The sequence below is a fragment of the Salarias fasciatus genome, chromosome 2, assembly GCF_902148845.1.
Source record: "Salarias fasciatus chromosome 2, fSalaFa1.1, whole genome shotgun sequence".
Lineage (NCBI taxonomy): Eukaryota > Metazoa > Chordata > Actinopteri > Blenniiformes > Blenniidae > Salarias > Salarias fasciatus.
The window spans coordinates 8763260-8780016 of record NC_043746.1 but is presented as its reverse complement, the minus strand read 5'-3'; the positions used below and the strand labels follow the sequence as shown (position 1 = coordinate 8780016).

At 44.0% G+C, this 16757-nt stretch overlaps 1 protein-coding gene across 1 annotated transcript; it reads right to left on the bottom strand.

The window, feature by feature from the left end:
* Positions 1 to 5331: 5331 nt before the first annotated feature.
* On the bottom strand, positions 5332 to 10457 carry stc2a (stanniocalcin 2a). The gene is made up of 4 exons (XM_030100908.1): positions 10161 to 10457; positions 7761 to 7903; positions 6967 to 7178; positions 5332 to 6830 (listed from the first exon to the last, which is right to left on the bottom strand). Exons 1-4 carry the CDS (start codon positions 10297 to 10299, stop codon positions 6422 to 6424), a joined length of 903 nt encoding a protein of 300 aa, XP_029956768.1. The 5' UTR covers positions 10300 to 10457; the 3' UTR covers positions 5332 to 6421.
* Positions 10458 to 16757: the final 6300 nt, after the last annotated feature.

Genomic DNA, 16757 nt, shown 5'->3' with positions numbered 1-16757 from the left:
GATTTTACTTTAAGGGCCAGCAGTAGAATTTTGCTGTGACATCAGCCAGCCCCAGCTAAGCTCTGACCAATTAGCTGCTGACTCTTGATTGGATCTGCATCTCATAGAAGAACAAACATTAGTGACTCTATCAATGGTGTATCCTTTGCTTTCTAGATATGGGCCCTTCTGTTTGAGTAGTCCTCACCAATTATCATGCATCTCTCTAATGTTAATAGTAGAGGTGAATATTTGAAATTTATACAGGCTAGGAACGTTTATTTGAGTTTCCCACCTATCTAAGTACTTATAGTCATTGTGAAAATGGTCTGTGATTGAAAAAATGAAAGGCCTGTGACCACAATGACAATGTATTCCGTTTGGTGTAAATGTATGATGAAGGTTCATCCATATCAGAACATTCATGTCTTTATATCTACAGTTATTTTTTGGTAAACCTTTGAAATACATCAAATGAATAGGAAACTGAAAACTGACAGAGAACAAATGAGGCAAACAGAGAGAGGGAGTGAGAGAGAGAGAGAGAGAGAGAGAGAGAGAGAGAGAGAGAGAGAGGGAGGGAGAGAGAGAGAGGTCTTAACATTTAATCTGGGTCAAATTCCAAAATGTTAAATTTTCCCATAGTTCAACAATATCACAAGCGATCCGCTTTACAGATGCAGGTTCTGGCTTTTGTTGGACTATAAAAACCTGGATGCAGGGCGAAGCAACAGCAATCTCATTAAAATAAGCTGCTGCTATTTTCAGGACGTCATCGAGATTGAAAGGTTTGATTAATTTCATTTTGTTCAGATCGGAGCCGTGCTCTGATCATAAAAATCCTGTCATGTCATCACGGAGTAGAGAACTGACATCTTCACACATGGCGCTGTCTCGCTCATCTGTCTTCTTCCTGATTATTCTATAGGTTATTCTTACATTATAAAGTCAGTGGGCATTCATGAGAGGAGAGAATATCCTTTTTGATAGAATTCCACTTATGGCCAGTAAGCCAAAGTTGGAGTGAAATTACCTGCTCGAGCAAATTTGCTGTTTAGCAGCCATTTTGTCTGTTAAAGTCTTAAGAAGGAAAACCTTCTGAGGTAAATTCAGGCAGACCGTGGTGTGGCTCCACTGTAGGCTGGAGATGATTATCTTCACAGACAACAGAGAAACTGAATCAAAATGTACTTACTGGTTTTAGAATTTACTCAAGAAACAAACTAAGATAAACTTTGGTTAACCCACCCGTCTTAAGAGCACTGTTTACTGTTTACTTGGTAGGTTTGTCTTGTTAACGCAGTGTTCCAGTCCCCCAAGGTATAGACCCACCCTTCCAGTCAATTCTGCAGAAGCAGCACACGTCGCCCCATGCCACTCCCATGTGCTGCAGGGCCTGTTGGGGTGGTTTAACAACACAACGATGCATCTGTAGCTTCTGGATTCTTGTTAAAAGTAACAGCTGGTCCAGGTGTTACTGGTTTAATAGCCTTTGCCAGTATCCAGAGAGTGTTTGAATGTGCTGCTGTCATACAAGCAGTTTGAGGCTGACGGGAACTCAAGCAACATGAGTTGTGTCAGCATTTTTTTCCTCTCTGAGACAAACGCATTGTATTCCCCAGCGAAAGAATGCTGCGCAGGAGAGGCTGCTCTCATTTTATGTTGCTAAGTACGTAGACACGATTATTGAATGTGCTGCACGTTCAAAAATACTTCACCCTTTTCATGGCGAATGTAGGACGGCTGTAGTTTTGACTCCCATCCGGAGACCAAAGGGGGTGCATGCATTCACCCCAAATGGTTCTTAAATGATTCATCCATGAAGCTTAGGCAGCCAGTCATTAATTCATTAGTTCACACTGGAACACTGCGGAGAAGCACAAAGTGCCCCGGGGCCAACTATCTCAGGTTTCTCTGCTCACAGGCACGCTTGCCTTGCCTCTCTGCTGCCGAGTCTCCTCATGGATCATGGGATACCCGTCGCCTCCATATTGATAGAGCTCGGTTGCTACACCAACCGTGAAAGCTGGGACATTTCTGGTCCACCCAGTATCCCAGTGTTCGTCTACAGGAGGTCATCCATCTCGTTCTCGCAGTGCTGTGTGTGAAAAAGCAGAGTGTGACACAGCAGTATTTGCAGAGATGCAGAGATCGTATTAGACCACACGGTGGCCTTGCCTATCAGCTCAAATTATGTCTGCACACTGGAAATGAGTCTGTCATACATGCCAAAAATAACTTTGACCATGAAGAAATCATGCTGTAATACAGCCATGGTCATAACTGTGAGTTTTTGTTGTGTATGGGCTTTTGGCATTCAGAATGCAGAGGAAGCAGCGTAGGACTTTTCTTGCATAAGCATGTCAGTGTTAATTGAGTCTTGTAGCCATGACGTATTATATTTTGTATAAAAGGGGGCTTATACTTATTTGAATAGCTTATCTACATATTAAGCAAAACATTAAAATGAAACATCAACATATGCACACACAATAAATGGATTCAAAGTAATTAATCTAATTTCAATTTCAAAATAAATTAGTAAGATAAGCAACAAAAAATCAAATCTGATTTTGTCGCTCGTTCTGTGCAGCTTCAGCTGTATTGAGTTAAACAAAGGAGAACACCTTCCTGATAGGAAAACATTAAGAAGAAGCACGTTGACCTTTCATAAAGTGTTTTGGAAAGGTTCATTGTGGTCAAGCAGGGCTACACAGATGGTGTCTCGCTTTGCTCTGTCGTCTCATATCAAGAAGGTCTTTGGGCTTGGAGGCCTTTGTTTGTAGTTTGCATGTTTTCCCATATGCTTGAATGGATTTTCTTTGGTTTTAATCCACAATAAAACATGTTTGATCCTAATAGGTGTGACAGTAGCATCCAATCTTGAGTTGAAATGCCAAATCTGTTTTCAGTTAGAATTTTATATCATAAGGTTTAAATATTCTGAGTTGCTTTAAAAATCACTGTGAAGTGTTGTCCAGGCCGTCCTTGAAAATTTTACATTTAGTCCCACTGAGACTTACCTGGTTGAATAAAGACTTTTCTAATAACATCATGTAGCGGCATTTAAAATGGAGTTCTCTCACCTTTCTACTCCAAAACAATCCAGAAACTCACCTCTATTCAAAATCACTTGCACCTGCTCTCGCCATCCGCTCTGACGTGAATAAGCAAAGACATGTCGCCATCTAGTGGTCATTCATCCTCACTGCAAATGCAGAAAGGCTCAATGGCACGAAGAGCCACAAACTGCAGGCGTGCTGACATTATAGAAGCTGCATGATATGTTACTACATGGCTGCAACAGCAACTCCCCCACATAAGGTGTGCGAATACCCCTCACTCCTCTGAACCTGACGTCAAGCGAGACTCGGAGTCCCCAAACAACAGATGAAAGTGTACCTTCCAAATTAGAGGACTGTCTAAATGTTTGGTGAGGCAATGTATACTGTTGGGACAGCTCATAAAAACTGACACCCTAAACCCACCCCCTGCATTGCACACAATCCAGAGCTGCTGACGTAAATGTTTGGACCTTTCAATAGGGAGGATATTTCCAGTCCTTGAAACTTTAAACACAGCCTGTATTTCACTGTCAGAGACGAGGCGTAAGTCAAACGAGAATACGGTGTCTTTTAACCTGTGTGTATACCTGAGACGTCTTCTCCACTAACCCGCTTGGAACACAGTCAATGCTTTAGCTCGGAGATTCTCCCCTTGGGGTTTCATGTCAGTGGTGTAGCAAAAAAAAAACTACATTGAAAGACACAAAATGTACAAAATACAGACAAAAATACTTTAATGATAGCAAGATACATCTGACTTCAGGAGTCCAAAGATACTGATAGGGTCTTAAAGCCCAATGTCTTACAAGTGACTTACAATCTTCTAAACAATGTCCCGTATCTTGAAACAGTGAAAGCAGAGTCTTTGTGCTTAACAGAGGGAACATGTAACATGGTGATGGAGCACTAATAATAAAAGGAAACATGGTTAGTTTTGTTTTCCTCTTAACACATACAGAAAAGCCATTCAAGCCATTACATTATTACAAAAAGCGATATCAAACCTAATGACAGAGAGCTTAAACAGATTGTCACTTTACACACATACAGTACATTCTCAATAGGATTAGCTTATATCTTGTGTCGGGATGTCACAGGACTCCCAACCTCCACAACAGAATAAAAATAGAAAAAAAAAAAGCCTGAAAGCCTCACTTAAAATAGTCTCTAAATGACTGGGGGGAAGAAACTTAAACTTACTGTAAGTATAGCGGGAGAAAACGTGAAAACCATTAACTGAGCCACAAAATCTCAGCAGGTTTGTATTTAGCTTTTTGCACCGAGCTCGAATGTGCATGTGGTGTGACGTGCTCACAGCTACACATCCACAGCTGAGGCATGTGACTGACCTGAAATGGTCAAGAGCCAGTCTGTGACCTAAAGAAGGAAGAGAAGAAGAGTGCCGGGAAAGGTAAAGAGTGAATCGTCACATTTAGGAAAGGTTTGGGGGGGGGGGGTGGGGGGGTGGGGGTGGGGTGGGGAGGGGGGGGCATGGAGTGCGGCTGTCCCGTGCTCGCTCCGCTCCTCTCGGCCTCCCTGCGTTGCTGGCTCTTGGCCGTGGCCCAGAGGAATTCTCTGGTGGCCTCGGTAAATATAACATTTAGAATAACAGCGCCAAAGCCCCCGTGTGTGGACTTAACCCAGTTCCTGGGTCCTCGCTGTGTTGCCTGCGGCTCAAACGGGTAGAATAACAACCCTTCATGTCTGACCTAGGTAAGGGCCCAGGGAGGAATAAGGTCTAATTTTGAGGAGCCAGAGATCTGGAGGGTTTCTGTCGAGCCTCTCTCCTGCCCACTGGGACACCAGAGAAGGGCAGCACGGCTCAACTTAATGAAAGGGCTCGATCTGGTCCGAAGGAACACGTGGGGAAGCAGGACTCGGTGCTGTCGTCCGTAAGGAAAACCAGGCTGCTCTAATGAAATAGCTTCTGATTCTCTGGTAATGTGGTCTTATTTCTCAAGCTGCAGCAGTCCAACAAAAACGGACAATCATTCCAAAGTGCAAAAAAAAAATCTAAGACTTGTGGCTCAACACCATCGCAAAATACGTCAACATCAAATCTCACGACACAGTGTCACCCATTCACTTAAATCACAGAGAAGCGGTCACCGTGGACAGAAACGAGTTTAGGCACCTTGAATTTTTTTTTTGTGTGTGTGTGTGTGTTTGTGTGTGATTTCTGTTACATCTGAAACAGATCATCCTGTCTTTGCTGCTCTTCACTGGTAGCTGACAGTTTTAATGGAAAACCAACTCAAAGAGAATGTGTGTTAACAAGAGCAACTTCTCCTGAAGCGAAACACGCAACATTAATCTGCAACGTCTCTGTGACACAGTTCCTAAAGCTCTATTAACAATGGATGAGAGTGAGCGATGTGATACTCTTACATTAAAATACGACACGTCAGAATATATCTAATACTTATGAAATGTCGGTAAAACTGCATCAGCTATGTTAGCTTATCACCGCCTGGACAGCAGTGTGTGATCACATCAAACATCAGTCTTGGCTCTCTTCTTTCTAGCTTTGCAAAAGATTCATCCGTTAACACACACGTGTGAAATAACTGTTCATATTCATAGTATTACATCTGCACCCTCTACAGAGTGGACTTTCACTTTAAGAATGCACAAGTTTGTTGGCTTTATGACCATCATGCACTAAAATTCATATGTGCCAGAACTGGACTTAAATCCTGTACAATTTGTATTTAATCATCAAGTATCTATAGTTATAATACATAATCCCACTCTGAAACAGCAAACGGTGTATGTTACATATCTACAGGCCGATGGGTGATGGGTGCAATACTGTCCAGAGAACAACAGACAGCACACCATATACTATGTCTTCTATAGTATATCAGTATTGCATATTGTAACTATATTTATACATGTTTATATAAATATAGATAAGTATATTTCTATGTACATTTTGATATTTCAACATTGCATAAAGAATAAAATAAATAATACAAATATAATCAAATCTTACAGTAAGTATGATTTGAAAAAAAAAATGCCATATTAGAGTCAAAATAGTCCTAACAGTTGAAATACCCATGCTAATAACAATTGTTATTCAATTTTCAAAAAAAAAAAAATTGTGGCCTACAGTCTGGCATAACAGTACAAGCTACACCACAATTACCCTGCAAGTTTACCATGTGGGACTGCTGGAATGACTGGAGAGGGCGGAATAAGGACAGGAAAAGGTCGGGGCTTGTTTTCTTCTCCTCAGTTCTGTCGGGGAGTTTGTGTACGATGTGGACAAGTGTATGCATGTGAGTGCTATTGTGTGGAGGTGTGCATAAGTCTGCAAGTGTGGCTTTTAAATGATATAAGGGGTCAAAGGTCAGTGGCGGCCTCCTGAGCTTTCACCTCCGGATGTCGCTGGCCTTGGTGTCTTCCTGCTCGGCCACCGCCGCCGCTGCTGCCGCCGCCGCCGCCGCCGCCGCTGCCTCCGGGCTGTGGCGCCGGGGCCCCTGGCTGCGATTGCGCGGGTGAGCGTTGAAGCCGGCCTTGGCAGCTTTGTCTTTCTCGCCTTGCCGGGGGAGACGGGGGTGCTCCGGCTCGGGGTGGGAGGGCGGCGGGGGGTGGCGGTGGTGTTCGACGGCGACGGCGGCGGCAGCGCTCGCGGGGGAAGGAGCGAGGGAGGAGCAGAGGCTCAGGCTGTCGCACAGAGCCCCCCAGTTCTGCTCGCACTGCAGCCGGACGCTCCGCGTCAGCGCCTCCTTCACTTCCTCTCCACAGCTCAGGAGGATATTCACCAGCTCCACATACGGGCTGAACCAAAAGAGGCATTTACTCAAACCACAAGAATAAATGGAACAATTCTGGTAAAATAAATGGAAAAGCAAGGAGAGGACAGAGAAAACATATATTCCAAAAAAAAAAAAGTGGTCCGGCCACAGCGACTCACCCCTTTGGGAACAGGTCTTGGAAATGGATCATCTCCACCATGACGGCCACGTTTTCCTTGGCGGCGGAGCACAGGTTGTGTTTCATGTAGCACTCTCTCTGCAGCTGGAACACCATCTCCTTAATGGACACACACTTTCTGCTGATGCAGCTGAACTTGTGCCGTAGACCATGTGCCATACATTTCAACGCATCCTTGATGAAGGACTTTCCCTGCGCACACACAGAGGGCAGATTCCCTTTAAATTCTCCCATGAACACATGAGTTAAGGAACAAGAAGATAGTCATTACCTACATGTGACAGCTTGGGTGTTATGGAAATACCATGCACCTGTTTTAGCTGTGGATCGATTGTCTAGATGTGATATATGATTGGATAATTTTACTCCCCTCACAGAGAATGGAGAGATTTTGTTTCACATAGCACACTTCTTATGGTGAAATCTACTGCATTAGTCTGGCAAAGATGGAAGTTCCTAGTATGTGACCCTATAGACATATTAACACCCCAGTCCAGCCTGGTTTGGCAGGGCTTCAACCTCCGCTATGTATGAAAGCAGAGCTAACTGGGCTTCTGGCCAGCTGGCTCGTGACCCTTGCTGTACAACCATCAGTCCACTGATAGGCGAGTTAACTTCCCAAGAAAGGGAAAGAAATCATTAGATAAGTGTGTAGAATCAGAAAAAAAAAAAAAATAAATTGTCATGTTACAAAAAATGCAGTGTTAAACAAGTGAAAATCATAAGAAATGTGCTCTCTGTTGCTGCGTTTATGCAAACAGACTAATTTAGTACCTGAGAGTCAAATTTGCCAGCGTTGTGCAGGAACGTCATGCAGATTTCCTGTAGCCCTCGTATCTCGCAGGAGTTATTCTCAAAGCACTCAAACACACCACAGCCGACATCCCCTGCACTCACCAGGCAGTGCTGGATCTCAGCTGGAAATAGAGAACAGGTTAGGGGAGGGACCTTATCATCTGTTCACAGCAGAGACGGCACACGGTCTGCTACAGACGGCTTGGCAGCGGAGACCGTCCGGCCGGAAGGCTCAACTCCACTTATCAGCTCCGACTGTTGCACTCATCGCAAAGCCGATGTCTTGTATAACTATTTCCAGAGACGCAGGCGACCGTTTCGTGCGTTCATGACCTAGAGTCCAGGAGAGAAAGAGGAGGCAGGAGGGTGGGGAGAAGTCTAATTTCCCAAAGCCGAGGGGTTCCTGCAGAGGAACACCTGGTGACAGATATTACTGTGTCATTCTGCACCACAATCCATCTGCACTGCCTCGTTTTGAGATGGGATGGTGCATTGCAGATATACGGCCAATAACTACTTGTGGAGGAAAGACAGATGCAGGCATTTTCAGCCACGGACTGGGAAACTGGACGGGCAGCAACAAGTGGACCGACTGTGACTGAAAATGTGACATTAGGAGAGCCGCATCAGATTTATGGGGTGTAAAACAGCAGCAATACAGGAGGAAAACCTGACTCTGTGTCACAAAGGGGGGAGATTCCAAATCGATGTTGAAAAGTATGACGAACATTAAAAGTCTCAAGAGTAATTTTAGGGCTGGCTCCTCAAGTAATATATGGTTGGGGGCAATTATCCATTTTTCCAAAAAAGGAGGGGTCTAACCCCCCCTCCCTTTAACCCCCTCTGATTTCTGCCTATGTGTGAACACATAATATCAGCTCCTGCTGGCCAGTCGGTAGAAGCGGACTTTACTTCTTGTTGCAGTCCTGATTTCAGTAGTGGCAGCAAAAAGCCACTGACTGGAGGGGGGAAAAAATACCGCTTTAAATGCTTTTTTTTATGAGCGCATGTGACCGCCGATGGAGACCCTGTCACAAAACCTGCTGCTTACCTTATATGACATCTTAGGGAGTCTTTTAATTCCAACTTAATAAGCCAAATTGCAGATTGGGCAGGGAGCCGACAGTCCATATACTGTACACTCTCAGCCTGGCAATGAACACCCCAACTGTTGACCGAAGTAAAACACAATTAGACGCACGACTTGTGTCGGAGCTGATAATTGATGGGCGTGAGAACTTTTTTTTTTTTTTTTTACTTTATTTCTCTATTGTTTCGGTCTGAATTGCGCACCATTTGCGTAAAGAAGGCGCATCAGTCTTGACCGCACTTATTAGAAATCACGCGTGTCAACAAAGAGCCTCTGTTTGAGGGGGGGCAGTAGTATGGGGGGGGGGGGGGGAGGACGGGGAAGAGCTGCTTACGGGGGTTTGTAGGCTCTGAGTTGAACTTTAGTGCGCAGGAAAAGTGAGCCGCTGTCAGCAGTGCTTGTTTTGGCATCGCGGGAATGTGCTTGGATCGTACGAGCTCGGCCGCAGCGTGCATTGAATTACACAGTGGCGTTACCAGGGTCTCTGCATCGGGGTTTGTCCCCATTTTTATATTTATTTATTTATTTATTTTTCAATCCGGAAGAAAGATCAATATTTTTTTCGACATGCTGACACATGTTCACATGGAGGACGGTTTAAACTCCACGTTTCAGGGGGAAAAGCGCCAATCTGAGAAGTGTTAGTGCTTTGTGTTATTCAGGCAAGACGCATTACGTTTTCTTTAAACCCGTATTTAGGATTATCCTTAGAATTTAACTCCTAACTTTCCCTCAGAAGTGGCCAGTCCAGCACACTTGCTGCTCCACTAACCTGAACGCAGCACCCCAACATTCAGCCCTCCGGTCATTTCAGCAGACAGCTGCACTCCACATGCAAAATTCAGCCTTTCCCCCCTCGGATAACCGCTCAAACAGTCGCATATATCAGGGACACACGCGCTCTCCGGCGCGCACACACACCTAGATGTGCAGCCGTATACATTACCTATTACCTTGTGCCTTTTCTATTAATAGTTTACTAACATATTGAATTTCTGTCTGAGAGTATTTACAGAATATCGTCTTTCGGAGTTAATCGAAAAGCGCCTCTCCTGTTGAAAAAAAATAAAAACGCCGGGGAGGCGCATTAAAAAGATAAAAAAAAACAGTGGATTTCACAAATCGCAGCGAATGAGCCCCCCCTTTGCATGGTTTCATTTGCAGCCACAGAAACACGTGTCCCGACAAACCCCACGTAGATTTGTGAGCAGCCGCACCAACATTCCCCCCCCCCCCCCCCCCCCCCCCCCCCCTCCCCCTTCTCCCCCCCCATCAGCTGCGCTTCTTACCAGTGTTCTGCAGGGACAGGCGTCCTTTCTGGCTCGCCGGCTTCTCCGGGGGACTGTCATGAATATCAATATTATCCGATCCCACTACTTGCTCCAGCACTGACAAAACCAGCAGCGCCACGGCCAGTTTGACCAGCATTGCGTCTCCGACGGTGCGCCTTCTATTCCTCCTGCAAAGATTCCCCGGCGGCGGCGTGAGCGCGTGCGGAGGTTCACCTTGGATCAGTGATCGGCGCAGCTGCGGGCTGCCGTCTTATAAGGCAGCTGTGGGACTGAATGCATGGGCTGGGAGAGATGCTGCCTATATTTCCCAGAGCCCCGGGTGTCAATTTGGATGAAGGAGTTAAGCAGGTGTTGTCGGTCGGGGCTTCGCAGCCAATCAGAGGCGCGGAAATCCACGTCCAAGGTTTTAGGGGAGTGTCCAGTGAAAGTCCCCCTTTTTGCCATAAAACTGCCCCTGTGAAACCAATATTCATGAGTAAGTTGACTGCGACAGCTCTGGGTGATCTTCTAAGGTTTATTTAACCCTCAATAAAAAAAAAAAAAAAACATATCATTCAATATATAGAGCTAAATACATTTAATAACACCCCACTTGGTCATACAATTTTTAAATATTGACAGAGAACCTTGATTTTTTTTTTTTACTTGTGGATGCAGTCAACCTAAAGTCTGCTTTCAACATAAAACTGTGACATTCCTTCAGGATGCATGCTGTGGAAGAAGCAGGATGATCAAGAAATCAGCTTGAGCAGGCTGTAGAAAGTTACAGTTCTCTGCTCACACACTAAAACACTGTTCACATCCACCAAGTCATCATTGCACGTTTGTAATTTTGTATTAGCTCCAGCAATCACATTGTCTGCTGCTGCTTAAACAGCTTGTGGATGGAGTTTGACTGTATTAAAGATTCATGTTGCAAAATGCTGCACCTTGAAATCATCTGATGATAATCAACAAAACAACACATGATCTATTGATGTGGTATAAAAACTAACATAACAATTTCCAAATGAGATTTCAAGTTGCTGTTTTAGAAACTATATTTCTATGAGGGATAAAACATGATACACATAATGTCCACATTAATCAATGACAATGAGGACCACTCACCACTGTGATCTAAGAATAGAGGACAGATATTGGCATGGCTGCAGCTTTGGTGACTTGAGAGGAATCTTTCTCAAGAGCAACACTTGGGGATGCCATGTGGAAGAAGTGCAGCAGTAACATAAAGCCTCTGTCTTCTCAGTGTTTCCAATGACCTAATGGGCTTTCCACTTGCAGGTAGACGCTTCTATAGGAGCAAGCAGTGCAATGCCACACACTCTTGCATCATGTGAGCAGGTTAGCCACGAAATGAGGATCAGGGTACAAGGTGAAGGCATGCACTGAGGTCCCAAGCCTGCAGGGGGCTCACCAATACTAATGGTTTCTTTCTTTTTCTTTGTAATTACAACATACCACTGGAGCAGCTCATTGTAATGAAACCATCGTGTCGCTATGTGAAGTCCACAGCAGCAGGTTCATCCTCACCTGCCTATCACTGGACTGCAGGATTAACGCAAAGAAACTCACCTATGACAAGCAAATCTCCCCATCATTAGACAGTAAATCTCTAAATTGTCAGATTGCATCACATTGTTGATGGCAATGCAGAAAAAGTGATTTGATGTTTTTGTGTAATGAGCCAGAGAGACTATGTTCAAAAACTACACAACACAAATACAGGATGACACAGCTCAGGCAAGGCTTTCACTCCTCATTTTAATTACTAAAGAAACAACACTGAAATAAAAGTCAAACCTGGAAGGAATTTAGTCAGGAAGTGTATCGTGAGACTTACACCCTTGATTCCACTTTGAAGGAATATTGAAGGTTTTCACAGTTTTTAAAAAAGCCCCAAATGTCACACGTGTGATGGACACTCCTAAAACTGCACTGTTCTTGTTCTGCATGATTCTCTTGAATGGCTCACTAACTGCACTGAAGAACCACTTGTTGAAAAGAACAATGCAACCAAGGAGAGCAGATCCATCTTCATGTTGTCAGTGGAATGAAGAACTTAGCCAAAAAAAAAAAAAAGCAAGAAGAACAAAAAATAAATCAATACACAACCCAATCTATTAAAAAGCTTAATTCCACTTAGTCTAAAGAGAGATGTCAGCAGCAGCTTTTGCATAACTATTGTGTGTTTCCCACAAGTTCAACTCTTGCCTCCATCGCTGCCCGTGAACTAACATGGTAATGATTATGTGTATGAAAGACAAACAGGCGTCTGATTGTAGCCATTGTATTTCATAGATCTGTGATTGTGAAATCTGTTTATCATAACATTTCTGTATTTTCATAAAATCCTTTTTATGGGAAATTCTGGCCCTAACTGCTGGAAAAAAAAAAGAAAAAAAAAAACTCTGCCTATATTTAGACCATCAATGAAATTAGCCTGGGGCAGGAGTTGGACTCTTGCTCTAACCTAACCAAAATGATGATCACTTGTAGCTCTAAATATAGATAATTATTGTCCTGAGACTGCAGGATCTATCGATTTAATTGGAGTTTTCAGTCAGCGGAATGAGTTTTGGAAGAGTCACCACGGCTGGGAAAATGGGGTATTTTGGCTTGGAGGTTATGGAGCTCAGAAAACCTCAACATTTCAATATCACCATTATATTCTGGTGCGCCTTTTCTCTGAGATTAAATTTGTGATGATCTTGCTGTATTGTGTTTACAGTCTCAGTCCAACACGAGGGTGTGACATTCATCCTTGAAAATAAAAGATTAAAGAAAAAGAAAAAGTTGCTCCAGCCTTTCTGTCAGACATAGGCTGAGAGGGGAAATCGCAATGCAGCAGTATTTTTCAAAGTCCACTGGGTTTCCATCGGGCGCGCGCAGGAGGGGGCAGCGCGCCGTGGCACGCGTCTGAAGATGGTCTTGGTGCGCTTCCAGCTGTGCCTATACCACAAACTGGAATCTCCTGCTCAATTCACGTCTGTTAAAACTGCCCACGCTGTCCACACACCCTCGATCTGGCCCAATCAGGCTGCTGCAGTGGACCACAGGCTTGTAATAGAGGGTGCGTCACCGCTGCCGCCCGATGCTGCGTTCACTCCCAGTGGGACAAAACACAACTGCTGGGGCTCTTCAAGACAGTGAGACCAACCAGGGGGGTTTACATTCGTGTTCAGACTAACCTAGGTGCTCTCCTATAACTGAGTGATTGTCAAACTGAACAAAAATCCCGTGATGGCGTGTAGATTTTAAACAAAATGTTGGTGCAATTGTCTTGTCAGACATTTCAGCCATGTGCATTGTAAATGGAAGCACTGCAGTCAGTAAATTACCTTACCCACCTAGAGTAATCTCACCATCATTCAGTCATTTAAAAAATGTATTCTAATGTTATAGACTCTTAATTTTAACTAAGATATAGTCAAAACTGCTTCTGTACATCCACATATTTCCTACACGTTTGGGCTGAAGTAACTGCACTTTGATCATTTGCCTCACAGCTGCATATGAAATGCCCTGATGGAAGCTGAAAACAGATCACTTTGGAGCATTAATTATATTTACCACCGTCTGTGAATGCAGCACAACTCACCAAGCGCTGGCACTGAGAAGAAGAACATTCAGTGGTTTGACCAAATGAATGAGCATCATCATTTATAGCGTTACTCACAAGATTTAAGATAATCTTTGATTTCATGTTTTCCAGAGCCGTCTGAAGTCAACAGTTGTACAGTTTGGGTGTGTTTACGTAACAACTTGTGTGAATATTACTGAAAGGTCTTTGCTCAGGCCCAATTCATCCTTCGAATCATCTCTAATGCACTTCATCTGATCTGATCTGAGCTATCAGTAAAGACAGTAAATCCTGGACAGGTCAGCAGTCCCTCATAGAAGAGACCCACTCAACTTCAAGAGACACTTATCAATCTTTTAGTTTGATGCTTGCTGAAGTCCATATTTCTAGTCATTTATGGACTCTTCATCAGCGTGCCGAAACAATGAGAGTTACTCAAGCAGCAATTTATATTTATCCTTCTCAACCTGGTTGCATCTGTGCTGCATTCACACTGGATAGCTATCACAGTGACTGTGACCGATATCTAAAGTGTGATCTTAAGTTCTCACAGGTTTTTTTTTTTCTAAATAATCTTTACTTTGTGAATGTAGTTGGTTTCAGAGGCACATGTTTACATTGCACAAAGACATTGTCTCCTTTTGGTGACACTGTCCAGAAAATAGACAAGTATGCTTTGACAGCCGTAACATTCATTCACTTTGACTGCTGTACTGTAAACATACAGAAAGCAGACATGTGTTCTGAGTTGGGACCCCTGGGGCCCTGGCAAGTGACCGACCAATGAAACCACAACAGAGAGGCCAGGCCGGGGTGTGTGAGCGAGTGTGTGTGCACTGGTGTGTGAATTGGGGTGGACGCTTCACTGGGAGGGAGGCTTCTGCAACAGCAATTAATGTGACTAGTTTACAGACTCCTTATAGTGCTTTATGGGAAGCATGTGGGTGTAATTTGGTTACAAGTTGAAGCTTTGTAGAAGAAGGCTGCCGGACAATAACTTTCGAGTGACCCCACAGAGGCTACATTCAAAATGGAGAGTATCCCATCACACACACACACACACAAACACCAAGAGAAAAAAATACCACTGCAGGTGACGCTTGGCATGAATCCATTAGCAGCATCAGTCTGCTAATCTACCTCAAACACATCTCCAAAAACCTTGAAGTTCTGCTACGAAACAACAAAACTCGAGGTAGGTATATGTATCGGTCAAATGCGTTTTGCTTTTCAAAGTGACCTACCAACTGCATGCTTCCCAGAACCTCCCCATCACCAGCTGGATTATGGGTTGTTACATGAGCTCCATTTCATGGACATGCCATCAGTCACGCTTGCCAAGTGTTTACTCTCTAAAATATGAGTCATTTGCATAACAGGGTCAGTTCAAAAGGTTGACCAGGTCTGAATTCTGCTTGATAAAGACTCAAAAACAAAATGTGAAGAATCTTGTGGGTGGGAAAAAAAAAGGATCGGGGCAGTAAATCCAAACAGAGTTTTAAGTCTCGCTGTGTAAACAGAACTCATAAAAGCCTCAGAGGAGAAGGAGCACAAGAAGGCTGCAGCTTTGGACTTTGGGCTGTGAGATGAAGAAGCTGTGAAATATCAAATACCAAGGTCTTCGAGGAACTTGAAGATGATATCTTAGTTTCTAAATTTGACCCCGTTTATGACTGTGTGCTGTCGTCTGTGTTCACAGAACTGTGTGTGTGTGTGTGTGTGTGTGTGTGTGCGTGCGTGCGTGCGTGCGTGCGTGCGTGCGTGCGTGCGTGCGTACGTGCGTACGTGCGTGCGTGCGTGCGTGCGTGCTAGCACTCTACCTTCATATGACAACTACATTATAACATTATGGGTACCTAATTCTAAATCTTAGTCACGTCTGTCTGTTTGGTGTGAGGCCAGTTCAAGGTCACAGGCAAACATAAGGTCAAAGGTAATGTGTTTAGAGCGAGTTTAGCGTTAATCATGTGAGTTTCACTCTCAATGCATAATAAGTATCGGCTCCATAACTTGGAATTGGCACGACATTTTTTTTAATGTTTTTGGGGCCACACAGTGGCACATTGGGTATTCCTGACCTCTCATAGAGAGAAGACAGTTAGTTTGAATGAGGGCCAGGCTTTACTGTGTGGAGTTTTCATGTTCTCTCTCATTCTCTCTGGATAGTTTCTTCCCACAGGCCAAAAACATGTAAGGTCAACTGATTACTCTGAATTCCCCATTGGTGCGAATGTCTTTCTAAAAACAACATGGATGGATCAATGGATGGATGGATGGATGGATGGATGGATGGATGAATGGATGAATGGATGAATGGATGGTAGTGGAGTCATTTTAATCTCCCCGCGTGGAAGATGAATTTTGATGAACGGATGGGTGCATACCAGAGGAAATATATGCCTTCCACCACCCTAACCCAGCACTTTGCACCTCGATATAAGGGAAAGGGTTAAAGGGTAAACTGATTTCCACTTATATCTTTAGCTTCACACCAATAATCATAGGCCTGTTCACCCATTCACACACATTCATACATGCTCTCACACAACAATGGGGCCGGCTGCCATGCAAGGCGCTCACTCCATCCATTCTTTTGCATTAGAACCTACAGTATACTCTCTCAGGTTGCGGTGCCACTAAAAATGCAATTCCATCACTCATAGACCAACCAACTGGTCAAACCACAACCTTTATTTGTAGAACTCGTACTAACAGCTACAGGAAAATATCTTGGGGCAACAGAAAACAATCTCCATGACAGAGTAATAAAACAAGTGCTGTTGGGTAAATGCCAGTGGATATTCATCAGTCTTGTAGATCTACTTTATCTGACATGGAGTCATGGAGGGCAGGAGCCAATCCCAGCAGACCTGAGGCAAAACTGAGGGTACGCCGAGGACAGGTCAATAAGAAGGAGAAAGGCATAATAACATATTCATTCTATTTAGAGACGTCAGTTTACTTATTAGATGTTTCTTTGGACTGTGGGAGCCAACGGAGTACACAGAGAA

Excerpts from the sequence above, each read along its gene's own strand:
- stc2a (XM_030100908.1), bottom strand. The coding sequence starts at position 10,299 with ATGCTGGTCAAACTGGCCGTGGCGCTGCTGGTTTTGTCAGTGCTGGAG. Across the intron at positions 7,179-7,760 it reads CTGGCAAATTTGACTCTCAG|GGAAAGTCCTTCATCAAGGA; the intron begins GTACTAAATTAG and ends GTGTGTGCGCAG. Across the intron at positions 6,831-6,966 it reads CAAGACCTGTTCCCAAAGGG|CCCGTATGTGGAGCTGGTGA; the intron begins GTGAGTCGCTGT and ends CTTTTGGTTCAG.